Source organism: Anabas testudineus, chromosome 17, assembly GCF_900324465.2.
Source record: "Anabas testudineus chromosome 17, fAnaTes1.2, whole genome shotgun sequence".
Lineage (NCBI taxonomy): Eukaryota > Metazoa > Chordata > Actinopteri > Anabantiformes > Anabantidae > Anabas > Anabas testudineus.
In genome coordinates, this window is record NC_046626.1 from 7,328,021 (window position 1) to 7,353,556 (window position 25,536).

The 25,536-nt window shown below is 41.1% G+C and overlaps 5 protein-coding genes across 7 annotated transcripts; 2 read left to right on the plus strand and 3 right to left on the minus strand.

Annotated features, from left to right (window-relative positions):
* The first annotated feature begins 465 nt into the window (after positions 1-465).
* On the plus strand, positions 466-6,217 carry LOC113172304 (protein crumbs homolog 1-like). Its single transcript, XM_026375210.1, has 8 exons — positions 466-514; positions 1,055-2,026; positions 2,757-3,307; positions 3,424-3,589; positions 4,305-5,223; positions 5,339-5,380; positions 5,507-5,629; positions 5,965-6,217. Exons 1-8 carry the CDS (start codon positions 466-468, stop codon positions 6,215-6,217), a joined length of 3,075 nt encoding a protein of 1,024 aa, XP_026230995.1.
* A 599-nt stretch (positions 6,218-6,816) lies between these two features.
* Positions 6,817-11,388, minus strand: LOC113171331 (sentrin-specific protease 5-like). Of its 2 annotated transcripts, none has more exons than XM_026373621.1 (10): positions 11,227-11,388; positions 9,530-10,310; positions 9,343-9,448; positions 9,090-9,237; positions 8,912-8,959; positions 8,495-8,572; positions 8,280-8,417; positions 8,076-8,159; positions 7,593-7,643; positions 6,817-7,492 (listed from the first exon to the last, which is right to left on the minus strand). In XM_026373621.1, exons 2-10 carry the CDS (start codon positions 10,308-10,310, stop codon positions 7,376-7,378), a joined length of 1,551 nt encoding a protein of 516 aa, XP_026229406.1. In that variant the 5' UTR covers positions 11,227-11,388; the 3' UTR covers positions 6,817-7,375. The 2 variants fall into 2 exon arrangements, with proteins under 2 accessions (XP_026229406.1, XP_026229407.1); XM_026373622.1 differs by having other exon boundaries at positions 11,216-11,388.
* Positions 11,389-12,268: 880 nt separating this feature from the next.
* ahsg2 (alpha-2-HS-glycoprotein 2) lies at positions 12,269-14,800 on the plus strand. The gene is made up of 7 exons (XM_026373679.2): positions 12,269-12,530; positions 12,934-13,044; positions 13,156-13,237; positions 13,360-13,511; positions 13,598-13,693; positions 13,937-14,008; positions 14,105-14,800. Exons 1-7 carry the CDS (start codon positions 12,333-12,335, stop codon positions 14,570-14,572), a joined length of 1,179 nt encoding a protein of 392 aa, XP_026229464.1. The 5' UTR covers positions 12,269-12,332; the 3' UTR covers positions 14,573-14,800.
* A 791-nt stretch (positions 14,801-15,591) lies between these two features.
* LOC113171454 (protein piccolo-like) lies at positions 15,592-19,411 on the minus strand. Its single transcript, XM_026373810.1, has 7 exons — positions 19,100-19,411; positions 18,822-18,977; positions 18,567-18,688; positions 18,253-18,418; positions 17,891-18,006; positions 15,754-17,797; positions 15,592-15,677 (listed from the first exon to the last, which is right to left on the minus strand). The coding sequence occupies exons 1-7, from the start codon at positions 19,374-19,376 to the stop codon at positions 15,628-15,630; spliced, it is 2,931 nt and encodes a 976-aa protein (XP_026229595.1). The 5' UTR covers positions 19,377-19,411; the 3' UTR covers positions 15,592-15,627.
* A 662-nt stretch (positions 19,412-20,073) lies between these two features.
* On the minus strand, positions 20,074-25,405 carry LOC113172395 (profilin-2-like). Of its 2 annotated transcripts, none has more exons than XM_026375340.1 (3): positions 25,067-25,405; positions 23,477-23,669; positions 20,074-21,827 (listed from the first exon to the last, which is right to left on the minus strand). In XM_026375340.1, exons 1-3 carry the CDS (start codon positions 25,193-25,195, stop codon positions 21,730-21,732), a joined length of 420 nt encoding a protein of 139 aa, XP_026231125.1. In that variant the 5' UTR covers positions 25,196-25,405; the 3' UTR covers positions 20,074-21,729. The 2 variants fall into 2 exon arrangements, with proteins under 2 accessions (XP_026231125.1, XP_026231126.1); XM_026375341.1 differs by lacking the exon at positions 20,074-21,827 and adding an exon at positions 21,834-22,146.
* Between the last annotated feature and the right edge of the window lie 131 nt (positions 25,406-25,536).

A 25,536-nucleotide genomic window follows, 5' to 3' on the forward strand; every position in this document is an offset into this window, starting at 1 on the left:
CTCGTGTTTTAAGTTGGGAAATTTCCATATTGTTTACTAATTTTTGTTGTATATTTTAACCAGTACAGAACTTCACAGGACAGTGAAGATGTAACTGTCATGTCAGTTTGGGGCTTTGCAGATGTAGGGTCACCGACTGTTCAAACATTCTCACGGCTCGTTGTCTTCGTCAGGTTGCCCTCCAACAATCACTTAAAATGTGATTTGTGAAAATGTTTGGGGTTGCTCAAATTAGCTTTCTGGATGAACCCCTCCCTTCACTAACACGTTTAATGTGTAAGACAGTGTAAGTGCATTAGCCTAATCCCTCCTATCTGTCTCGTAGCACTTCAAACATTTCACTGAACGCATGCACTCATGGAGGAGCAGAGCTGAAGACAGACCTGCACACACAAATATTGTCCACTTGATCTAAAATGAAGATATTGCCAAACATCTGGTAAATCTGAGGACTTGCTAAGGACAATGTTGAGATACAGCGTGCACGTGTGGATGTTATGGTTGCTTTATGCAGGTAATCTTTGAATATACTATGTGTGCAGCATTAGAGACCGATAATGTTCACTAATTTTTGTTGTATATTTTAACCAGTACAGTTGTATCAGCAGAGTAAGAAATGGTATATTGTTACCTTGCTTTGTCATTTTTTGAAATAGTGGTGAAGTGCTCGGTATATTTATGGGACACTATAATATACATGTAGTTGTGTTTCATGTGAAAAAATTAATGTTGTTTTATTTTACAGCATTTTTAATGAACAATTTATAGACTTTCTTTGTTTCTTATCATTATTTTCTCCATTCATACACTCACTGGACACACACTCCAATACAGCAGCCCTGCCATGAATTCTACTTTTCCAAGGTTATGAATTGTCAGCTTTTGTTGAGACTGGTGATAATTGGACTATATGTCTATTATTGAGATCACAGTGGGTGGTGGAGTTATCCTGGAGGAGTATAGGGCGGATTCCAATAGATTGTATGGGTGTACCTAATAAAATGAACAGTAACTGCTTATAAAAAGTGATAATAGATTATCATCTTGTTTCCAGGTACCTTGTCCAGTGAGGACATCAATGGATGTGAACAGCAGCCATGCCAAAATGGTGGAGTATGTGAGAGCCACAATGGACGATTCAGATGCCTTTGCTCCAAGCAGAGTGAAAATGGGCGACTATATGGGGGGGAAACATGCTCAATTGCACTTTCAGGCTGCAATGACAACCAGTGTGAGAATGGAGGAACATGCTCTCCCTCAATCATGAACGAACAGCACACTTACACATGCATCTGCCTTGCTGGCTTCACAGGCCCTCGATGCCAGACTCCCACTGTCTTCTCATTTGAGTCCAGAGGATACATGTATGTAGAGACGCAGCTTCTAGACCCCGAGGCTCCTCTTAATGTCACATTCAGCTTCAGGACAGAAAGACCGGCCGGCACCCTCTTGCAGCGCAGAGTGGATGACCTGCTCCTCAGCATCGAGTTGATGGATGGGCATCTGTGCCTCCGCAGCCTGAGAGGACAAGGCTCAAGCACGCTCGTTCAAGAGCTCCCAGATCTCTTGAACAAGAACAAGTGGCACACGGTGGAAGCATCACTGGGCGGCGTGATCAGCCTCATCAGACTACTCTGTACTGAGGGAAGCTGCATCAGAGACTCCAGCGCTGAGGTTCAGCTGCTTGAACAAGCTAGTGCTCTACCCGAGCCAGGTACAGCTCGTCAAAGCCTCTTCATAGGAGCAGTTGGAGGAAACTGGGGTTTGGGCAGAACAGCGTATGAAACAGACTACCCTCCTGCCTTTCTGGGCTGCTTCAGAGATGTGTTTGTGGACTCACATCTGGTTTTGCCTGTTGTAATGCCAGAAGATTCAGATGCCCAGGCAAACATCACCATTGGCTGCAGTGACAAAGACAAGTGCGATGACAGCCCGTGTCAGCACCGGGGACGCTGTGTGAGCCAAGGCTGGAGGAGCTACACGTGTGAGTGCCACAGGCCATACGAGGGAACCAACTGTGCAGAGGGTAAGACACACACACACACACACACACACACACATACCACTGCATGCAATTTCAAATTCAAATAAGATTATATCTCTCAAATCTATTATAATGTAAATGTAGTGAGGTGATGACAAACATGCTGTAGGGACAGGCCCATTTGAGTCCAACCTCCATCACGTCACTGCAGAAGTCTCAATGGTTATTTATGAAGAGAGTGAAGATAAAGTTAGTCAGAAGACTTTAAAGAAGCTTAGAGAGGTAGTAGAAATAGCACAGAGTTCAGACGTGTAATTAGGAGACATTTAGCAACACTTGGGCCAGGGATTAAACAAACGTGGGTTTCAGTAGCTTACCTGGAGCGCCTTCCCTTTGACAAATCAGGAAGACTCACGCCACCAAGAGGGATTCTCATCGGTTGGCATCATCACAAACGTCTTGTTTTCAATGAACAGTGTTTTTTTACTGTCAAACCAAAGCTGGAAATAGTTGACAACCTCTCCTGTCAGTTAAAACAAGCTCTTTAATGAGTTATGAATAGTATATTGAATATGTACATTGCATTGATAAGTGTTTTAGTCATCTAATGAAGTAGAACCAAGATGCTGTAATATTTAATGGAAAGACAAAGCATTGATCTTCTCACCTACAGCAACTCTCAATTAGAACAGCATGAAGTTTCCCAAAATGTAATGCTACACTTTCACCAGATGTTCCTGACTTTCTCTGCCTCCTCCCTGTGCCCACACAGAGTACATAACTGCACGCTTTGGAAGCAGAAATCTGGAGAGTTATGCTGTCTTCTCATCAGACCATGACCTGGGTGACAGCCTAACAATGTCCATGTTTATCCGTACCAGACAGTCCAGCGGGCTGCTTCTCATCCTGGCCAACAGCACCAGCCAGTACCTCCGCTTGTGGCTGGAAGAGGGCAGGGTCAACGTTCAGGTCAACAACTTTGAGACCTTTGTTGGTCAGGAATCAGTCAGTGACGGCCATTTCCATTTGGTGACTGTGAAGCTGGAAGGAACAGAAGCCCACTTATTCCAGTCAGCCCGGAGCCAAGGCTCTGTGACCATCAGGCCCATCCAAGCCCAGCCTGGGGATCTGGTTTTCATGGGAGGGCTACCAGACTCAAGAGCCTCTGCTTCGTTTGGTGGATATTTTAAAGGATGCGTCCAAGATCTGAGGATTAACAACAAACGCCTGCAGTTCTATCCCATAGCAACGCCAGTGGAATCTTACAACCTGGATCAAGCCGTCAATGTTGTACAAGGATGTATAAGCGATGACGCCTGTGCTGTGAGTTATATCACATCTGTCATGTTCATTATCTTCAGTGAGCTAGAGACACGTCTTAATTCCTTAACTGCACCAATGATGACAGTGATAGAGTCTGACTGTTTTCTCTTCATCAGGTCAACCCCTGTCTCAATAAGGGAGTGTGTTACGCCATGTGGGATGCCTTCACCTGCAGCTGTCCACCTAACACTGCAGGGCAGCGCTGTGAGGAGGTGAAATGGTGTGAGCTGTCTCCCTGCCCCAACACTGCCGTCTGTCAGCCTCACTCACAGGGCTTTGAGTGTGAGTGTCCTGAGATCCTGTTGTTGTATTATTCCTGTTTTAGAAAAAACCCTTAACTTGAAAAAACTTTCCAACTCTCTAAGATTAGGGGAATAGGATATCTGCCATAAACAGTTTACTGTGTTCAGGCTGAAATGTGTGACACAGTGAAACATTGCCAGAAAAAAAGGGATCCATAATAAAAGTGAAAGCACTAGCTCATTTCTGAGCTTTTTTTGGATTCACTAAAGGGACTGTCTGCAGTGTGTGGACCCTTAAGGCTAACCACTGTTGCAGGCACAAATTAATTACAGTGTGGATGATTACAGAAGGGGACAGAGTTGAGACAGAGATCCCACATAAGATTCCTCTAAGACGTGATAATCCCTGGTCAGATTAGGTCTCCTGCCACATGCTTGCGGAAGTTAATAATGACAAGAGTGGAGAGCTCACATGTTCACACAGAGAATCCTGCATGTGCAGTCTGTTTTTCTATTATATGACAAAAACTTAAATGGCAAAACTTCATCAGCCAAAATAATCTGCAAGTTGGTTATTTAGCATCAGATGCAGTTTCTGGATTTATGTATTTGTTCTCGCTTTTCTTGTTTTCAAGAGTACAGTTGTAAAAAGGTGGTATCACATACTACCATGTACAAAGTACAATGAGAACTAGTTAAGAACTGGTAAAATGTATTTGCAGTTCAATTTAGTCTCTTTAAATTATCTCCCTCAGGTTTGTCTAATGTGACATTTCGGGTTGAAAGCAGCATTTTGCACTTCCAGAGCAATGGAAAGATTGAGCGCAGTCTCACCAGTGTCTCTCTCAGGTTCCGCACAAGACAGTCCGCAGCCACCATACTTTATGCACAAAAAGACTCAGACTACTTCACAGTCTCCCTCCGGGACTCGCACCTGGTCATGGAGCTCCATGCTGGGGACAGCAAAGATTCCTCCAAGGTATCTGTTCAAAGCCAGAGTCCAGTCAGTGATGGAGAGTGGCACAGCGTGGAGTTCAGCACGGAGAATCAGACACTTGAGAATCCGAGGTGGATCATGTCTGTGGATGGAAGCAAGACAGCGCTGAGCACATCCCAAACAGCTGTGAGGGACCTAGATTTTCTTAAAGAGGGAGCAGACATCTTCCTGGGGGGTCTGAGTCTGGACACTGGAGTGAAACTGTCTGGTTGTCTGGGCTCTGTGCAGATTGAGGGCCTTCTTCTTCCTTTCCATCTAGACACAGAGATGAAGCTCCCCAGACCCCAGGAAGAGCAGTTTGTGAGAATAAACAGCAACGCTACCCTGCAGTACGGCTGCTCGGGAGCCAGTGTGTGTTCACCCAGTCCTTGTCAGAACGAGGGCGTGTGTGAAGACCTGTTCGATCTGCATCGCTGCTCGTGTCCCTCGGAGTGGACAGGGCAACTGTGCGAGGACCCGACAGACGCCTGCTTCTCCAGCCCCTGTCTTTTTGGCAACTGCACCAACCTATCAGAGGGGTTCAAGTGCGTGTGTGAGCTGGGGTACAGTGGCGAACAGTGTGAGATAGAGGTCGATACATGCGATAACAGCAACTGCAGCAACGGTGGCACGTGCCTCAAAGCCTTCCTGAGCTACACATGCCTCTGCCCTCAGAATCACACAGGCCAATACTGCGAGTGAGTTCTGTAAAAGTTTATTAATCCATCCTTGACAGCAAATTTACAGTATCACACACTTCCAATACATCAAGAAACTCTGAATGATTCTGATTCACTGTTGTGTCTCTTACAGCGAGAGAATTCCTGAAATTCCATGGTACATTGAGACCAGTCCGTAAGTGGTTTAGTATAAAATATAAAATATAAAAACACTGTTTTATTAAACCGAGCCAACAGTAAATCCAACAGTGCCAATCTGAAAAGCTTTGACATGTCTTGCTGTGTTTCTCTGTCTGTTAAGACTTCCACAGTTTCCTGTGTCTACATGTAAGGGTACAAGATGGAGCTACAGCTGCTATAATGGAGGCAACTGCTCAGAAGCAGAACACACCTGTTACTGTCTGCCTGGTTTCACAGGACAGTGGTAAGACATGCAATAAGTATATTTATACCATACAGCCAGCAGGTCAAAGATTTCTAAGCAAAGCTAAATTTTCCATCGTAGTGCATAATGACAAAAATAGATCTAAGAATAATAATGAGCTTCTACTGATCAGGTGGCAAGATGCACAATTTCAATTATATGATACTGTTGCTTTAAGTAAAGCAACTTTGGACTGACTTTAATTGAGCTACAACTTGCAAAAAGTTTGCCATATTAACTTCAAGCACTCACACACACAAAATTAATGACCGCAGGTAATTTTGTATAATTTGGTGTAGTTTGTTCCACAGACCTTGTCTCATTCTTCCTTCCAGGTGTGAGAGGGATGTAGATGAATGTGCCTCAGACCCATGTATGAACGGAGGCTTCTGTGTCAACTACGTGAATAGTTTCGAGTGTGTGTGCGACATGAATTACTCAGGGATACACTGCCAAATAGACATCAGCGACTTCTACTTGTATCTCTTCTTGGGCCTGTGGCAGAACCTCTTTCAGCTCGTTTCCTACCTTGTGATACGTCTCGACGATGAGCCGGAAGTCGAGTGGGGATTCCACGCAAATGATTAGAGCCCACCTTGCGGTCACTGGTGTCCTCAACACATTTAACTAATGTAGTAGCTAAAACTTATGTACTGTAAGATAATGGATTCTCTTTTGTGGCCTCTTGTGACGGCTGTATTATTCCCCAGTGCACTCCGCAACATAAAAAGATGTTGTGATCACCTTATCCTTTGAATTAACTTATACCCAGGAACATTTTGTCATCTCAGCTTTATAAAAGAGTGAGATAAAGTTAAAAAAAAACATAAGAGACAAGGAATAGTCGAGTCAATTAATATACACGTACATACATTAGAAATGTATCTACTGTGAAGAGATTTATGTGGTAAGGAATATTTTCATTTATCAGGGACAACAAGCTAGAGAGTTTTTGTGCCTTAAAATGTCCACTTTTTGTGTAAAAAGTGTGTAATTGTTCAGGAACACACTCACATGCAGTTATAATATTCAGGAGATTCGTAAAATACATGTCCAGAGTTAGGAAGTTGTGTGTTTTTGAATATAATATGTATATAGCCAAAAATAAATTGCTGAAGGGATATTCTGCATGCAGTGCGTGCAGCACCCGATATGTACTATGAAAACATAAAATAAAGTTTGTGAAATATTACAAAAGTGTCTGCTTTTATTTAAACCTTCATATACATTTTCTAGTACGCAACAAACAAAATTAATAATTATTCCATTTCAACAACTTACAAACCAAATACACACTTTGTTTTTGTACAGCCATCTGACGCTAACGTGTAAATTGTGACACAAACATACTGTATGTCCTAACCACAAGTTGAGAATGCAAATTTTTAGCCTTTTAAAAAAAATGTGCAAATGAGGTGTAAAGTTCATTTAACAGTAAATAAGTAACACCTACACACAGACATGTATTATGACAGAACAGATCCATCTCAACAGGCAGTTCATTCAGTAAGGCTCTGTTGGTGCACTGTAAGTCTGTAAACTCCAAAAACAGTAAGACTTTTTTTTTTTTTTTTTAAATAACATGCCTGATTAAATATATGCATCATATAAATACAGTAATTTAGCAGTGCACCTGACACGAGGCTAATGCTCTCTTACTGGGGTTGGCCATATGCATTCACAGTGCTGTAACGATCACAGAGTGAGGACAAGCGAGCTCACGCCTGAATCTGAAGCAGCAATAAATCAGCCCTCCTCCTGGAGCTTACACTCACAGAGCTCTTTGTAGATCCTCTTACGTATCTTTGGTATGTCCTTCTGTGAAAACTGCAGAGGTTTTGAAAGAGCAAGGCATCTGGAATACTGAAAAAGGAAAACAACACAGAGTGATGACGCGTTGAAACAAGTCAGACACAAAAGTTTTTCATGTTGTGCATGTGAAACGGAAAAAGCATGATAGTACCTCCAAGACAAACACTCCACAGTCGTTTTCATTTGTCTGTTGTGGGATTTTCTGTGAAGGACAGCAGGGGGAGACAAGACATCATGAAGAACTAAAAACACATTAAAGCTTATTAATGGCAGAGCTCATTTTTACAATTAAAGTCCCTTTTTAAGATTTTATTTTCATAACAGGCTTATGATTATCACTTAAAGTCTCATGTCGGCACATCAATAGGAACCCCCACAAATTTTGCACTCATATTAGTGGGACACACTGTGGAGCTCAGTGTGAAACAGATCACATGCAGAACAAACGCACACCTACCTCACCTTCCTACATGTTATAATTCAGGATTAACAAATAAACAAACTGCATGGACCACATAAGCTGGATGATGATAAGAAGGACTATTTTTGCCTTCTAGCCCTGAATTCATGAAACCATATTTGAAGAGCAGATCAGCATTTGTCATTTATAAACAAAACATCAGCGGCAATATACCTCGTCGTACGATACTGTCCAACCATTTTCAAAAGTTGTTTGCTGCTTCTCCTTTGCTTCTGCCATCAAGTATTTCAGGATGTTCTATTGTCAGCAAAGCATAAAGAAAGACAGATGAAGACTTGTGGTCACTTCAAGAAAAGCAAATGAAATATTTGTATATAATGCTAAAAAGAGCATCAAAATACATTCATCTGTTTTTACCCTTGCAACCTTCTGGAGTGCGTTCCCTTGAGAGTCATACAGGCAGATCCTCTTTTTGACAAAGTCAGCAGTGACCAGACACCAGTGAACCTCTAGGTGGACGGGCACCAAGAGCAAACTCTTAGAAAACAAGTCCACCTGTGCAAAAGAGATGGGCTTAAATCACAAATCCATGCAGAAAATATCACATTAGTTCCACATTAGACCCAACTGACCTGCTTTGTCCACCTCTTAACACCATCATATCCTTTGGTCATGAGCTGCCGGTGGAAGAAGCTGTTGAGAAAATGGACCTAGGAGAGGAGACAAGAGTTACAGAATTACAACATTAAAAACAAATTGTATTTACTGAGTGTGACAAGTGCTGGTAATCTGAGTTTCTTTGGACACAGGCACGATAGTCTTTAGATAGACTTTCTGCTAAGCTAAGTTAAATGTGGCTAACTGCAGTTGCTATAGCTTTGATGTACAGGTATGAGAGTGGTATCAGTCTTCCCACTTTATTCTTTGCAAGAGAGTAAACTGAAAATGCTGAACTATTCCTTTAATTACTCCTTTAATTATTATTATAATCATAATAGGAATACAAACCTATCTAGCATCATAAAGCTATTTACATGGGATTGGATTACCTCCTGATGAGCAGATTCCATTATTAATTCTCCATACATGTTCATGACCTAAAGTAAAAACAAAAAAACAAAATAAAAAACACACACCAGTTACATTCAGCATAAACATGAAGGTTTTATTTAGGGTTCTATTCCCACTTCCACATGAAATATATTTTGATGTGTTACAGATAGTAACCTGGTCGTTGAGCCAGTTCTGATCTGCCAGTGTCGACAAATCATCCAGTGTCAGTGTGTGTTTCTTGTACACCACTTGGAAGAAGGGAACAGGTTTCTGAATGATCACAGTTTGGTATTTAGCAACCGCTGAGATGATCACATTCTTCCTGCATTGATGAGAAAATGTAACACAATTTGTTTGGGGAAAAAAATTGCACATACTGCTCACCATTCAATTCCAATCAATGTTGGAAAGATTAATAATGACTTACATGTCAGTGAAATCAGTGTTAAACCTCCTCTTCAGATGGCTCAACACATCGCTCCTTTGTAGCGGGATGAGACTTCCATACATTCTGAAGAATTCATCAAGGAATTCTGGACAAAGATTAAAAAAACAGCTGTAAATAATCCAATTTAAAACAAAAGATTGATACAAAAAGATGAGCGTGTACATACCGTGGATGCCCTTAGACAGATCTGCTAAGCTGACATCAGCTTGACGAGCATTTTTACTGGCAATTCTCTCCTCAGCGTCTATGTTTGGATCCTGGTCCTGACCTGGATTGACCGTGTGTTGTCCTGATGGGCTTTCGACTTGAAGCCCCTGAGGTGGGGTCACTTTTGTTGGGATTTTAAAAGGATTAATGCTCCCACATGCATCACCGTCTGTCACAGTCTGAGAATGTTCAGAAGCATCTGTAATTTCACAACATTGTACAAAAGTTTCTGTTCTTTGAGGCAACACTGTAGCTGTTAGCACAGTTGGACTTATGGTCACTGCAGTAACATCTGTGTCCATAACATGGTTCTGCAAGTGGCTGGAAGCAATGAACACTTCTGGCTCACTTTCAGATTCACATGCCTTCAGCAGGCAATTCTGCTCTGTGATTCTGTTCTCTGAATCTTCAGTATCACACCCACGTAGTGCCACAACTGCTGATGTTGTGTGGTTTATTGTGTGTTGCAATGGACATCTCCTTTTATTTTTCTGCGAGTGTGTCTTTGCACTGAGGCAGTGTCCAGAACCGGACCTGAACCTACAAGCTTGTCTCTTGGTTCGAAATATCCCAAAACAGCATTTCTCCCGCCGCTTCCTCCACATCCAAAGTTGTAATTTACAATACAGGCGTCTCTTAGCTTTCCTGGAGAGATGAGAAACTCTCTTAATAGAACCCATGAATTCCTTTCTCCTCTTCAGGTACTTCACTTTGCTCCGACGGCTCTGAGTTTGTTGCATCTGGGAGAGACAGATCAGAGTAAACAATATGCCACCGGCTGACCCAGTGTAGACTTTTAGAGGAAAAGCGAATACCAGGGTTGCTGCAGGATTTTCATAGCTTACTCAGTTGGCCTTATATTTGCTAACAGCTCTGGTATCTTCCATGGTAGAGTAACGCACAACTCACCTAATGAATGTGTTACTATATCTGCAGTGATTTTACACATTGTTAAGCCACATAATCATGTTACATCATGTTTCACTAAATTAGTAGGATTGTTTCTTATGTGAATTTTGACCAGCCTTCAATGTTATGCTTAAATGCTATAGATGGGATAGTGAGCAGTGTGCAGTAAACTTTCTGTTTATTGCATGCTGTTTACTGTTTATGTAACAGAAATTGATAAGTAAATATTATTCATTATTATAATATGCATTATCTTTACCTTCCCTTACTTTTACTGACTTAAACCTTTCTACAGTGCTCCATATATTATATTAGCACAAAATGATCTTGTTAAAAAACATATCAAATCATAATTAAATCATTTAAACGCAGGAGTTTTTCTGTTGCACAGTAAATACCATATATAGTTCAGTAAATAAGTAGGTGCTGTGCACACGTTGACTGGCTTATCAATAACTATTTTCCCAAATGTTTTCAGTGAAATCCCGTAGCTGTAAGATCTGAAGAAAATTAAATGCATTTTCTAAACCTAAGCTAAACAGGTGCACTCTGTGTCCAAATAGATGAACACATTATGACTAATATTTGATTTCCAACAGATGATTTTGTTCAGACTCGCTTCATATCTTCTTGACACGTGTTTCCAAGCCGGGATCCTTGCTAAACTAGCTACCGTAGCTACATTTACTGACACAACAGCTGGGGGGTAACGAGCGGTGAACTCGCAGCCATTCACCTCTGCCTTACCGTCGCTGCTTCGTTTGCCTCATTGAAAGCTCGGAGCGGAATGAGCTCTTGTCTCAGAACAGTCTATCATGTCTACCTATCAGACAATGAATGTACTTTTTAATCTGAAGTTTAGCTGTGCGACCCTCTCAATCTGCAGGACACTTAGCATCATGAACATCGAAACAGTCGCGTAAAAATTGCGTCACCACGGCGCTGACCAATGAGGTTTTAACTAACGAAGATTTTTTTTTTTACATCATTATTTGTCAAAAGTCATAGAAATATAAATGTGCTCCAGTGTCTTCTGAGAGAAATTATTCTTCGCCATATCACTTCAGTATAACAATAACAATGTCAATTTTAAATTTTTACATTCATCTATTTTTTTTTTATCTATTTTCCTAATATAATTAATTTAATATTGAATATGCAGAACTCACAAACTTAATGTGGAGGCAGAGAAACAGCTGTCACTTCATATTGCTCTTGCAAATAAATGGAATTTCACTATTTCTTGTTCATCTTTAATTTATGATTTTTTTAAATCTCTGCATAACCATGCAACATTAATACTCTTATTCTCTCATCAGTGTCTCTGCAGTCTGATCGTGACCTGGAGCGACACTAGTGTTTTGTGCAGATGGCCAAATGCAGAGCAAATAATGTATGTGGGCGGCAGCAATGAGCATCTGTGTCCCTCAACTATGCCCCCCGTTCGCAAACATCCTCTTTGACAGCTGGTTGCACAACATGACCATTTGTACATCTGGCCCTTCACACACTTTGTTCGACATTTAATTCAAAATACCATGTCAGATTTGGGGACAGCTATAAAGTCAGAGCAATTTATTAGATGTTTACTGATGTCACACCACAAAAACACAGTGAAGTATAACTGATTTAAACTCACATGCCAGGCTTTGTCAACTTCTATTTGTTTTGGCAGCAGTCCTGAAGCAGAGTATGACCCAAGTGTGACGCAAGAGTCAGCAGGGATGTTCATGATGTTTAATTTGGCTCTTGTTGCCTGTTTAAAGTACAGCATATATATTACACTCGAGGCTCATCTGCTGCTTGCACACTCTTCTTGACTCTTCTGAAAACCGCTTGTATCGTTCACAGAAATGAAAATCCTGAGCATCAGTGTGGTTCTGGGACTTCTGGTAGGGGTATGGGCTCAGGTCAATGTGCAACGGCCCCTCTGTGATTCCCCTGAAGCAGAGGAGGCTGCTCTGGTGGCTAGAGATTACCTAAATGCCCAGCACACTCATGGGTACAAGTATGAACTCAACAGGATCGAGGACATCAAGGTCTACAGTGAGGTAAGTCAGCAAAGACGCTGCGTAGTTACAAGTGAAAATCTACTGACATAGGGACAGCATATGCAATACACCTGTCCAAATGTATTTAAAACATGTAAAAAGGACAACACTAGAAAATGTAACAAAATGCCTAGGAGATGTTCAAAATATCAGAAAGAACAACAGAATCTTTCTGTATTTCCAATCTGCTCTTTATGATTTTTTATCCTCCTGACACCCAAATTCAAATACGATCTGTGTATATTCCTGAGCGGTCAGAAAGAGTTAATAATCAACATGTCAGCACCAATATACAACAGACAACCCGGTCAAATGTGACTTCAGAACATTTTACTTTAGAGCACTTGTCTGATTAGATTTATTAAATAAATGTAAAATAATGTCTTGTTGTTTCTCTTCTCAGCCTAATGGAGACAACACATACGTTCTGGAAGTTGACCTGCTGGAGACAAACTGTCATGCACTAGATCCCACACCTCTTGCCAACTGCACCGTCAGACCCAAACATTTCACAGTGAGACTTGCACACTCTCAAACTTGAATAGCAGGAATTCAACCAAGTGTAAAGGTGATTAAAATATAAAATAATAAGAAAAGATTGGACTGATTCTTTATCTCCTCTCAGGCAGTGGAAGGAGACTGCGATGTGGTGCTGAAGAAGGTTGGCGGAGCTCTGACTGTCACCGCATTCAAGTGTAAAACTGAGGGTAACACTTTTAGATTACGCTCCATAGATATAACCATGTGATCACAAAAACTAATGGTGAAGTCTAAAGTGTCACACTACACAAAAACACCTGTGTGTGTCTTTTTGTTTCATGAAATATAGAATCAAGAGAAGACTTGTGTGTGGGCTGTTACACCCTCCTTCCCTTAAACGACACTACAGCGCTGAACTTTGTCCAAGCGTCTCTGACAACTTTCCAAAATATTACTGCGAAATCCTACATTATTGTGGAAGTTGGAAGGATGTCATCACAGGTGGATTTATACATAATCTCACCAAACATTTTCACAAGAATGAATGCACCTGTGTCTGTCAGTACATCAGTGTTTCCTTGTTGCAGATTGTGTCTGGTGGGGCACGATATTTAGCAGAATATGTCGTAGTTGCGGCCAACTGTACTAATGATGTCTGCGAACCTCTGAATGACCCCCTGGCTGTGAGTACAGAAAACACCAGTTTAGTTCTCCCCAAGAACAACACATTTTATTAGCTGTTCTCAAAAATTATTATTGGTATGATACTTAATGTAAACATAATTTTTAAACTTAATTTAACTCTGCTGATAAGCTGATGTAAGAAGTGAAGCAAATGTTAAATGTGTTCAGCACAGCCCACTAAAAAGTTCAACATGACCAAATATTAGGAGAAAAAAAATCATGTTTTTTCTTCTCTCTATCAGGAGCGAGGACTTTGTACTGCCAGTGGAGTAAACACTGTCCACACAGTGGACTGCAAGATGTTTTCCACTTTGGTAAATATTACGTTTAGTACTGAGTCACAAACTTTACCATTCTTCATTTATACGGATATTATTTCCAAGCCTCTGCTGATTCATACAATTTTTCAGATGCCTATTGTGGATGCCAACAATACTGTACCTGCAGCTCCTGCCGTACCACCAGTGGTCCACGTCCATGGAGACAGCCAGACACACAAGCATGGTCTAAGACACCATAAACTGACAGCTCATCATAACCCTCATCTGAGCAACCTTCTGTCTGCAGAATCAGCAGAGTCAGCAGAAATTGTACCTGTTGCCCCTGCAGTGGTTGATACTGGTGCAGCTGCTGCAGATCCCGCTCCAGCTGCTGATCCTGCTCCAGCTGCTGATCCCGCTCCCGCTGCTGATCCCGCTCCCGCTGCTGATCCTATAGTGGCCTTGGATTCCCCACAAAGTATAGAGCACTCTGTACATTTTAGGTTTAAGAGAGATGTACCTGCTGCACCTGTAGTTCCACTAGTTGACAATCCCACAGCTCCACTAGGCCCTGTTCATCTTTTGCCACCATGCCCAGGAAGGGTCAGATACTTCTGAGTGAACAGCTCCCACAGACTATATTTGCTTCTTTAAACTACCTTGGTGCTAGAGTAACATGAACTGATACACATACGTGTATTGTGGTAGGCAGATGTAACACCAGTACATAACCTCTTGTGTCAAACTGTTGAACCACATACATTGCAAGACAACATTTGAAATTTCTGTAAAATGGATAAAGATATGCATTTAATGCTGCTGAATAAATCATATCTATAAATCCAAGCATGTTCTCTGTGGCCATCATTCATCATTTAATAAACTGAAAATACTTTTGTATATGTAGTAATCAAAAAAGAATTGCCTTTTATAGGCTTAGACATAAATAAACTGATAACCTCCCTATATAAAACTCTGAACAACCTCATCCACAATGTATTTAATCATTCGTGCCAAATTTATTGCAAAACAGGGCTGTTTGCTTAGCTTGTTGACTCACGCCAATGACATTCTTGTGTACCCACTGACATTACAGCCACAGAAAATTAAATAAAGCATACTGTCCACATTTCAAACACAGATGTTTTGTGAAAGTTCTTTTAGGATAGAAAAGGTCAGATACTGAAGCAGTTTAGCAAAACAAATCAAATATTTAATTAGAACTTTGCAAGAATAGAGTAAAAAAGTCCTAAAAGGAAAAAGAAAAACACTTTAAGCTACATAAATACATGTTGAACTTCCTAAGGAAATCAATAGGAAAGATTTTGTGGTGGCACTCACAGTCTGGGGCCATTGTTGATGAATGGGTACATCCTGTATGACTATTTACATTAATAAGTCAATGTTCAGTAAGCACCAGTTCACAGTGAGGCCAATTAAGCAAGACCAACAAGTTCAACAAGGGCAATGCACCTTCTGGTTCTACAAAGAATGTACCAACGTGTACCGAGTAAACCAACTTCCAGGAGACAACAGTAATGTTCACTTTCTCCAACTTTCATGAATTGTTTACCGGCAACACAGGAGGAAGGGGGAGAGAGAGAGAGAGAGAAAAGAACCATAAAGAACAAGCTCTGGTGTGTTTAAATGTTTTAATTCAAATTTGAGAAAAATCATTTCTGCTTCTGATTTCCATTTCCTCTCTGGAAGAGCTGGTTTAGACCTGTAGGTGACAAGCATATCAATACAAAAAATAAAAAATAAAGTTCAGAAGTTTTAAAATCACACTGACAACATACCTTTTACTTGCTGCAAAACTCCATGGTTGAAATGTCCAGAAATATAAGGTGGAATCTCTCCATTGGAGCTAGGAGGTGTCACGGGTTTCCACAAGTCTTTGAGTGACTCAGGGAATTGAGGTTTTGCATGTGCTACATTAGTAGAGGGCTCTTGGGGCAGAGGCAAAAAATCAGAGCCATCTGAAGCAGGACCAATAAACGGCAAACCTAAATTGTCACCATATCCTGGCATGTTGTTGACATTCCGAATTAAGGGACTGGCCATACCATGCCGTAGCCACTTGGGCTGTTGGTTTTGTTTCTGCGTCGAACTCGGTATATTATTGTGATGTTTTGCAAGATTTTGTTCCAGTGGGTTTGAAACATGAACAAAGTCCCTGAAGGGAAGTGGAAATTCATTCCAATTATTGTGTTCTCTGCCTGGTGGGCCTTGTTGTAGCAACACATAGGTCTTTGGTTCAGAAAGAGAGTTCATGGTCGGATCATGTTCAGTGTATTCATTTGAAGCGTTCGTAGATGGCTGTGCATGTACCGAGTTAGGGTCTGCTGACTTTTCATAAGTAGGAGCGTGCACTCCTTGAGCCATGTAGTATGGGTCCTGAAAATGACCCAGTTCAGATGGCTGCTGTTGATTTTGTTCAATGTAAGACATGAAAGTCCCAGTGGGATTATTTGTATTTCCAGGTGACTTATTGCCATTTCTCCATGTTTGGGGCTGTACATTATATGGGTCAACTTGCCCCATCTGATTTAATAGATCACCACCTGAAGCCCGAGGTTTCAAGAGCACATTGGAGGGACTGGGGAACTGGTTGTGTGGTAAATGCAACAGCTCCTCATTTTGTGCTGGATACAACCAATCAGAATATAATGAATCATCGACATAAGGGTTCACTGGTACTTCAGGATTTGCAGGCATGCTGGGAATAATTCTGTGTTGTGCAGCATTGGTGCCATCTGGTGGCTGGAGATACTGATATTCATTTCCGTGGGCTTGAGCCTGCAGTGACATGGGTGCAGACGTGGAAGTTGTGGGTGCTTGCGTCGTCATTGGTTCAGTTGGGTTTTGAGGAAGGTGAGCAGAGCCCAAGCTGTTCCCAAACCCAGTATGTTTACTACCAAAGCTGGCTGGAACAATATGGAGATATTGATGAAAGGCTATTTGTGGACAGCAATTGGAAAATCCAGATGGACAAACTTGAGGGCAGGGCGTAGGGGGCATCTGTGGAAAGCCAGGGGGGACTATACCACCATTAGTAGTTTGTGCAACGGAAGATCCTGTGGTTTTTGCATCACTGGGTGGAGTGGTGACCCTTTGCGATAGCTGCACGTAAGCAGAGGGATGTTTGGGGCCTCCAGGTTGTGGTGAAGCCTGGCTCTGTGGTGCTGGTGTAAAGGTTTGCTGTTTGAGTGGCATGGGCATCTGATAACGATCGTAAGAGGAAAAACCATGGTAAAATGGACCTGGGTAGAATGGAGGGTGTATATGTCTGTCTGGCTTTTTAGGAGATGGGGGCTTTGGTGGTACAGGCTTTTCAAGAGGTTGCTTTACCAATGCTGGGGGCTGAGGGTAAAAAACAAATGGATAAGAGGGCTTTGCAGGTTGTTCCACAGGTGGTTTAGCTACTGGTGGCTGTGTAGAGAGTGCTACAGGCGGGGGCGTTTGAGCATAAAATAAAAAAGGGTAGTAAGGTTGTGTTGGGGCTGTAGTAGTTTTGATAACTGAAGATGTTGTTGAAATTGGTTGTACTATGGTTGTAGGTTTAGTTTCCGTCATTGCATGGTAAGGGTACAAATAAGGGTAAGGTAACTGGGGTTGGGGGATAACCTTTGGTCTCTGATCTGGTTTGCCTTTGGATGTGTCTGGAGTCAGAGGCAAACCTGGAGCCTGAGGAATGGCAGATGGTCGAGGTTTTGGAGTTTGATAAGGATCTTGTGGTTTGGGAGCTGGGCTTTGTGTGGATTCAGGTTGAGCTGGTGACAGTGATGGACAGGAAATTTTAGCTTCCCCATCTCCAGTCAGTTCAAGAGTGTACATTCCATCCTGGAAGAGAAAGGGTTCATAGTTGTGTTAAGGTGTGTGTGTGTGGGTGGGGGGGGGGGGGGGGGTATTGTAATAAGGTAATTTGTACTGTACCTTTTTCTCCAGGCAGGGTGCATAGTGAACAGAGATGACCACACCTTCAGGATGTACAACTACACTGAACCCACAGCTGGCTGAGGCCTTCATCAGTGGCTCCCAGCTTCCTCTCACTGTAGTAAAGTACATCATGTTACTGTTGTATCACTTCAAATGACAACTACCATTTCTTTTAAGCCTAAATGGAAATTAAACGAGCATGAGTTTTAAAGACTGTAGACATACATTAATGGGTTCCAGAACAACTTAACACTGTATCCAAAGAATCATTTTGCTTGGAGATTGCTGTGCTTATGAGTTTCAAACAAGAGTTTCACCCAATGCTGACAGAATAGCCAAAAAACACAAGTATGACTTACATTTTACATTAATTTTTGCAGCAGAGACCATCCATTCTGTTTTCACAACCATGCCCTCAGCGTGACAGGTGACCATTGGAGGGTTAGTTGAAGACCGTCTCATTGAAGGGCATGACATTTTTACTGGTAACCCCAACCATCGCAGTGGCAGAACATAACAGTCCTCCTGAAACCAACCAAAAATAAATAAAATAACAACAACAATAATAATAATAATAATAATAATAATAATAATAATAATAATAATAATAATAATAATAAGTGTACAAATAAATGGATTGATTCTATGTGTTCAGTAAAACAGTGCATCCCACCTCGAGAGCAACAAAGCAGCCATCATAAGGTGCAACTAAGACCAGATCTCTCTGTGTTGACCTGATGGTGTAACCACAGCTTAGTGGCAATTTGGACAGAGGCAGAGGAGACAGGCGAAGTCCTGAGAGATCAAACCAACAATGTTATATCATTCACCCCCCCCCCCCCCCCCCTTTTTTTTTTTTTAAATGAAACAGCTGTTCATATCAATACTATGATATCAGTACATTCTCCTCTGGAAACAGAAAACTTACCCCTGTCCACAAAGAAGAGGGAGCCTGGTGAAGAAGCAGCGTTGCTCACTTGAAGTTGCATGGAGTCTCCTGTGCATTCAACTTTTGGCTGCATGTTAAGAAGTCGTTGCACTGCTGCACTGTCTGGGCTCAGCCTCGAGTGCTCATCACCCCACGCTGCAGGTCAGAAACACACCCTCAGTTCAAGGCCTTCGTTTGAACCATTTCAACAATACTGCACACACTCGAAATCATCAATGGCTTTTAAATCCCAATTAAGAACTCAACCTCACACACACCCATGTCAGCTTGGTAATCTGAGTCAACATCCAGGAGGTGATCTGTGGTCTTGGTTCCTTTGAGTTTAGCACCTTGCAGAGAACTTCGCCCAACTAGGAGTCGACCATGGCGCAGACCGCTTCCTGTAGTTTGACCTTCGTTAAGCGTCGAACCTTCTCGGATTGTATCCAGAGCTTTCAGCCTCGTCAGGCTGGCGCAATGGCAAAACGGGCTACCGACCAGTAAAACTCCTAGACACAGTAAAAACGGGCGAGCCCCGCTCTCGCTACACGCCATTGGAACAGAGACAAAGTGCAGCGCAGACACGCAGTTTGCCGCAAACTCAAAGAGCCGAACGCGTCAGTTCAGGTGCTAATCAAAGTCCTGAAGACAGCAGCTGCTGCCAATAGTGTGATTAGGACACAGCCCTGAAGGCAGCACCCGACTTCATGTCATACTTCTAGAGTGGAGAAAGAACTTATACATCATATGTTTACATATGTTATTTGACTTCCCAGGTTTATTAGTGTATCCTACAGGATGACGTCAGGGTGTCAGCCTTTAATAAGTGTGTTCAATAAGGACATGCAGGATCACAAGTGTTTTATGAAATTGTGTTTTTTTTTTTAAATTGTGTTTTTAAAATTATGTATTTGTTGATACATTTGGTTGAAGGTCAGATCACCTTTCATGACAGTATCACTACTCCGTCTTGTTACTGTATATGATGTCTTAAATAATATCCAGTCTCAGAAATAGAGTGAACTGTTTGGTTTGAATAATCCCCAAATATTAACATTACGTATATGGTTTCTAACATTTCTTTATAATAATGCTTCTGATTGTAAAAGAATCAACACCAATTCCCCAACACATCCATATCCACTGCTGCTAATGTGGTTCAGAATTAATACAAATAAATCTGTGAATACCTGTATTAAACTTTAATAAGTCTACATACAAGGAAAAGGAAACAAGACAAACTGGCTTTAACTCTGGTTGGAATAACTTTTATTTGATCTGTCTGTAAACAAGATGTCACATCAATTCATGGCATTTGAAACAGATTTTCTTGTGGCAGAATAAATTTCCAACTCAAAAAATGCAAATGTATTTTCATATTCGTCGTTTAATTTTGTACATATTCCACAAAGTTTGAACATTGCTGATGCCAAAATATCCCTTTGGAAGGTGCCATTAAAAGTTACTTTTTGCTGGGGCAGCAGTTAAAAATCCGACTCGTAGAAGCAACAGATCAGATCGGCTTTATGGCACAGAATACACAGTTATTCTCAGAAAATTTTCACAAGACAACTTACAAATGTTCTTATTCCAACCAACACCATTTTCAATGTTTAGTGTACACAGCATCATTTTTTCTTTTAAATATACTTCTAAGTACCTTACTATGACAATTTGTGAATACACCTTTGATGACTAAAGCACAAGGCAAATAATTCCAAGTGTTGGAGCCCAACAACCTGGGTTTACAGTCAAAATGCATTCATACTGTAGTAAAATGACATTGCCTTCTCATTAGTTAATGGACATGACATTAGCAACAAATCAGTTAGTGATGAAAAGTTTAGTGTTGAAGTCTAAAGAAACAGTTAATGTTTTACAGTCATCTGAAGTTGTCTTTATGATTTACAGTCAACAGGTGATGACGACTATCCATCAGAATCAGCTGAAGTAATTCTGATAACCCTCTTATACTGACAATTGGTCCAAAGGGCCAGGGGGAAACGTCACATAATGAGTATGTAGTGATTTACAGCTAAATTTACAGATAGCAGGAGCTGACTTAGACATCTGAGCTGTCAGAGGTGGAATGTCCACTGAGACTCCAGGATGAGGTGAAGTATCATGACAATATGTTGAAACCTCAGCTATGCTGACCTTACACTACACTCAAACAACAGCCCAACACCACATCATTAACTTTTAAGATCACATTCAGGTACAACAGCAAAAGCATGTGATGGAGGGTAAAAGAAGGTGTGCTTGATGGTGGCGAAACGATGGACACATACAGGAAACCTGTCATTTCTTTAACAGAGCTTATGAAGACTTGAAGATGGCGGCAGGTAAGAAGATGGTTTTGGCTGGAATATACGCTAGGACAGAGAGGAAATAGGGCTGCGTTCTGTATGCTAAACAGGGTATATGCATGCAACTTTTAAATGCCCACATGCTGATGAAAATAAAAGTGAACCTGGCATCTTTTAATTGTTAAAAAAAAAAAAAAAAATACAATTATGCAAACTGTCTCCACCATTACATATGTACTTCCCTTGGAACATTTACCAGCTTCTAAGTGAAGGCAAGTCCAAGTTTGTTTAATACTTTTATTACACTTTGTGATCATTTTTTGCACACTCTTTTGGTTAATAAACATTTAAAAGAACATGCCATTACTGTAGTGCCAAAAACAGGAGAAGTACAATGTTACAGTGGGAAAGTTGTATGTTTTTTGTTTTTGTTTTTTATTTTTAAAAAAAGAGCAGGGTGGTAAGCAAACAAAAGACTGTATATAAAAGTAGACTGGGGAGGAAGTAACATTATATGCCATCTAATCCTGGAAGTAGTGTAAAAACAATGCAGTAAGTGGGAGTGAGCTGCTAAGTTGATGGATGGGTGACGAGGCTGCTTAATATCCAGACCTCCTCAGGTACTCAGCCATTGCATGTGCTTTCTTGTTAAGATTTCCACCATGGACCGCCTCCTTTCCCATGACTAAAACCATTACTGGAGCACACAAGGAAAAAAAAGAGAAATGAGCAAATTTGAAGAGTCTCCCCTCCCTACAGGATGAAGGGAGGGAACAAAGGTGACACAGCATCTTACCACTCTTCATTGCTATTAAAAGTTTCCAATACATTTTTACTGCTTGCAGGAGAAATCTTAACAGCAATATTTCTTTTCTCTTCTTTTTGTCCCTCAATTTTATCTAAGTGAGCTTGAAAACATTAAAAGCCTGAATCCCTCAAGTATTTTGCCATTGAGTATGCCTTCTTATTCAATCCGCCTCCATGGACCCCTTCTTTGCCCATTACAAGAACCAAAACTGAAAGAGAAAGAGATAGAAAAGGGAAAGTTAAGAAAAGTTAAAAAAAATTTAAAAAAAAAAAGGTAAGGAAAGGCATTGAAAAAATAAAAAGATAGTAATAATATTGTCACGAAAAGTCTGATCTGCAAGGATGTTCAATAAACTAAGTATTAACGGTATCTTTTTGTGAGAATGTATAAGCTGTAACTAGACACTAACAACTCAGTAGAGTTTGCAAAGCATTAAAACTGGGACTGACTTATTCTGAAGAATCATGACTATAAGGAGGTATGCAAGACTAAAGTGATCTCAATCCTCTATTCAGCTATACTGTATGTGAAGACGTATGTACAGCATCAAGTCCAACATGCAGAGAAGGAGAGCTACAGGTGGAAAACACTGAAAAAGATAACGAGGAGAAGTGTTGGGGAAAATAAGGAAAAACAGACTTTGAAGACTTAGATTGCAATCAGTGTTTTCCACATAAAGTTTGTCACAAAACTTGGGTATTTTATTTTATTCCTCAGACTGAAGAGAACATTAATTTAAAAACACACCCAAGTTGTGAAAGCAGACAACTGTATATACTAAAATAGCTAGTGAATACAATATGTTGTAGTTAAATCTCAAAAATTTTAAATGTTGGAATTTGCTGCCCAACAGATTACCAGTATGTGAGAAACACTGGAGCAACTTCAGACACTGAGGACCACAAAGGCAAACAGAGTGGAGAGGGCAAACTTTGGCTTGCACAAGGTTAAGATAGATTAAAAATAACACCATACAATCAATGTATTGGACATATGTGCATCTGTATGCTTTGCATGAAAGCACCATGTCATCATGTAACTCGCCCAGGTTCACAATTATTCAATTATCAAATAAGATGTAGATTAATTTGCTAACAATTGCCTGTTTCAGTTTCCCCCCAAAACCACATTGATAATCGCTTAATTGTATTAGAATTTTTCGAGTACAAATTAAAACATTTGCATGTTGTAGCTTTTGAGACGTAAGGCATACTGATAAGTGAATAAAATAACTGTTAGTTGTTGCCCTTGTGGCAATGTCATATTTTACAGATGACTGTTCTTTACATGTAACAGATATTACGGAGTCCCGCAATAAGGGTCAAAAGCATAGTATTTGTTGTGTTTACTGAAACTTCAAAATTCACTTTAGTGGAAATAATCCTGTGTTGTCAATTTGGTAAGAAAAGGCCCATTAATTTCAGTCTACACTCTCTCAAGTCACTCAAATCCCAAAAAAACAATATGGCATCTTAACCCCTTAAGACTGTATTTTATTAACTATAATGCAATGAACTGTTTTGAAACTAAACCTTTACCTTTTCCAGCTCTTCCCACAGAGATATTATATGTAGGTTCTCCTCCTTGGCTCTTTGTCCTTATGTCCATTGTCCAGTCCCCGTCATCCTGGAGGCTGTCTCTGAGGACAGAACACTTCTTTGAGCCCAGAGTGAGACCACTGGTGTAAAAGGTCTCCCTGTCCTTACCGATAAGGACATCTATTTCTTGAGACTAGTAAAACAAAACACAGGATTTGGGCAATGTCAGACATATCAAAAAATGCAACCAATATGACAAAAAATAAATGTTTCAATATCAACAAGTTTAGAAGTTATGTCTAAGAATGGACATGAATTCCCCAAAAACTCAAACTCTGCTAAAGTATACAAGTAAAATGGCCTTTATTATTATTATATAGTGGCTTCACAAGGACAGCAATAGACAGTCATGCTATGTAATGACAAAGGCTTATTTATTTATTTATTCTGCGATAATAGGATAGCCTGCCTGGACTTTTGTGGGAATCCATCTCCTGTCATTTAGACATGACAGACATGTTCTTTATTTTCCAGTTCCAGTTTCTGAAATGTGAGAATTTGCCACCTAATTAATGTGAGCAAGTTTTGGACAAACAAGAGATTATTAATTACTAGACATATGACAAAACAAAATGTAATTTTACCTAACCTAATACTTAATCATAACAATGATCAGCTGATTGAATAAACAAAATTAAGGCTTCAAATCATTCATCAATAAATCCACCCATAAATACATCTGCTGGTTCCAGCTTATCAAACATGAGGCTTTGCCATTTGTCAGCAAACTGAATATAACTTATTCTGGTTCTGCAGTGAATCTTACAAATCAGGGAGCAGGTTTGTGAACTTGGAAACCTGCAGATGAATTCTCAGTAGCACCACGCTTTCTGGAAACCTAACATCCCGTCTCATGCAAAAATAAAAGCTGGCAACCTTTGCCTGCAGTGAGCAGCGGAAGTAAAGTGACATCTCTGCACAGTTAGTTCTCATGCGACCCTACTGAATGAATGAGAGGGGAAAAAAAGACAAACACATGCGTTGTCATGATCATCAGCATTCAGATTAATATGCACCTAGGTTGCTTGCTTTGAGAATAAGGTGCGTTCACGGTTGGTTAAACGCCAAATGTCAGTCAGTGTTAGCCTTGTTGACCACCGGTAGCCGGTACGGCGGCAGCTTAACTATAGCTAATCAAAGCAGCCGTGCACGCAAAAGCATGCACGCACCCTTAAGTCCAACACAGTCTGCCTGCTCATTTTTAATTAGCGTTAGGTTAATTTTCCAGTGTGTGGACATGCTGATCAGTGCACACGAACGACTACGGACTGGTTCACCTCTCTGTGGTCCAAGCGACCCACACGCGGTCTAATCCCGCAACATTTCCTTAGCAGGAAACAGCCCAGACAGGCCACCGATGGACTAGCCCACCGAGCTAGCACGGTACCGTTAGCTTGCTAGTCATTTAGATCCGGCGAGGTAACGGTTTTAGCGCTATTCAGTCTGGCGAGCGTCTGCGTGGGTGATTCACAACAACACTGTCCAACACAGCCCCACTTTCCCTCTAATGATCCCATTTGCACGTCTTACCGTGATATTGTTGAAGGTACCACCGGCGTGTGCTGCCCAAACATATTTGGCGTCCGTATACCCAACAATGGCGCTATCCTGACAGCTGCCATCGGCCATCAGGTTTTCCACGTAGCTTTGCCAAGACATATTTAAGAAATAGATGCTATATAAAAATACCTACAGCTTCGGAAGTGTGGCTCTTAAACCAGAGGCAGCAAAACGGAGAGAGAAAGCCCGCAGATGAATTTATAGTCGCCAATGTAACCCGCACTTCGACGTTAACCAACGTCAAGGCTGGGGCAGCAAAGAAAGCCAGGGCAGGGAGGCAGCGGCTGGGTGTAGTCCGTATCAGATCACTCCGCACAATGAGCTCCCTGGAAGCACACGGCGGAATAAAGAGGGACTGAGCAGCTCGGCCGAGAGTCCACTGTCTGAGGGAATGACGGGCTGCACATAAAGGACGACGGGGATTTACTGATTCAATCATT

Excerpts from the sequence above, each read along its gene's own strand:
- LOC113172304 (XM_026375210.1), top strand. The coding sequence starts at position 466 with ATGTTGAGATACAGCGTGCACGTGTGGATGTTATGGTTGCTTTATGCA. Across the intron at positions 3,308-3,423 it reads TAAGCGATGACGCCTGTGCT|GTCAACCCCTGTCTCAATAA; the intron begins GTGAGTTATATC and ends TCTCTTCATCAG. Across the intron at positions 3,590-4,304 it reads TCACTCACAGGGCTTTGAGT|GTTTGTCTAATGTGACATTT; the intron begins GTGAGTGTCCTG and ends TATCTCCCTCAG.
- LOC113171331 (XM_026373621.1), bottom strand. The coding sequence starts at position 10,310 with ATGCAACAAACTCAGAGCCGTCGGAGCAAAGTGAAGTACCTGAAGAGG. Across the intron at positions 9,449-9,529 it reads TCTGTCTAAGGGCATCCACG|AATTCCTTGATGAATTCTTC; the intron begins GTATGTACACGC and ends ATCTTTGTCCAG. Across the intron at positions 7,493-7,592 it reads GTGGAGTGTTTGTCTTGGAG|TATTCCAGATGCCTTGCTCT; the intron begins GTACTATCATGC and ends TTCCTTTTTCAG.
- ahsg2 (XM_026373679.2), top strand. The coding sequence starts at position 12,333 with ATGAAAATCCTGAGCATCAGTGTGGTTCTGGGACTTCTGGTAGGGGTA. Across the intron at positions 12,531-12,933 it reads ACATCAAGGTCTACAGTGAG|CCTAATGGAGACAACACATA; the intron begins GTAAGTCAGCAA and ends TTCTCTTCTCAG. Across the intron at positions 13,512-13,597 it reads TTGGAAGGATGTCATCACAG|ATTGTGTCTGGTGGGGCACG; the intron begins GTGGATTTATAC and ends TCCTTGTTGCAG.
- LOC113171454 (XM_026373810.1), bottom strand. The coding sequence starts at position 19,376 with ATGGCGTGTAGCGAGAGCGGGGCTCGCCCGTTTTTACTGTGTCTAGGA. Across the intron at positions 18,978-19,099 it reads AGATTACCAAGCTGACATGG|CGTGGGGTGATGAGCACTCG; the intron begins GTGTGTGTGAGG and ends TCTGACCTGCAG. Across the intron at positions 15,678-15,753 it reads AGTTTTGCAGCAAGTAAAAG|GTCTAAACCAGCTCTTCCAG; the intron begins GTATGTTGTCAG and ends TGTCACCTACAG.
- LOC113172395 (XM_026375340.1), bottom strand. The coding sequence starts at position 25,195 with ATGTCTTGGCAAAGCTACGTGGAAAACCTGATGGCCGATGGCAGCTGT. Across the intron at positions 23,670-25,066 it reads GTACCTTCAACAATATCACG|TCTCAAGAAATAGATGTCCT; the intron begins GTAAGACGTGCA and ends TTGTTTTACTAG. Across the intron at positions 21,828-23,476 it reads TGTGGGAAGAGCTGGAAAAG|TAATGGTTTTAGTCATGGGA; the intron begins GTAAAGGTTTAG and ends TGTGTGCTCCAG.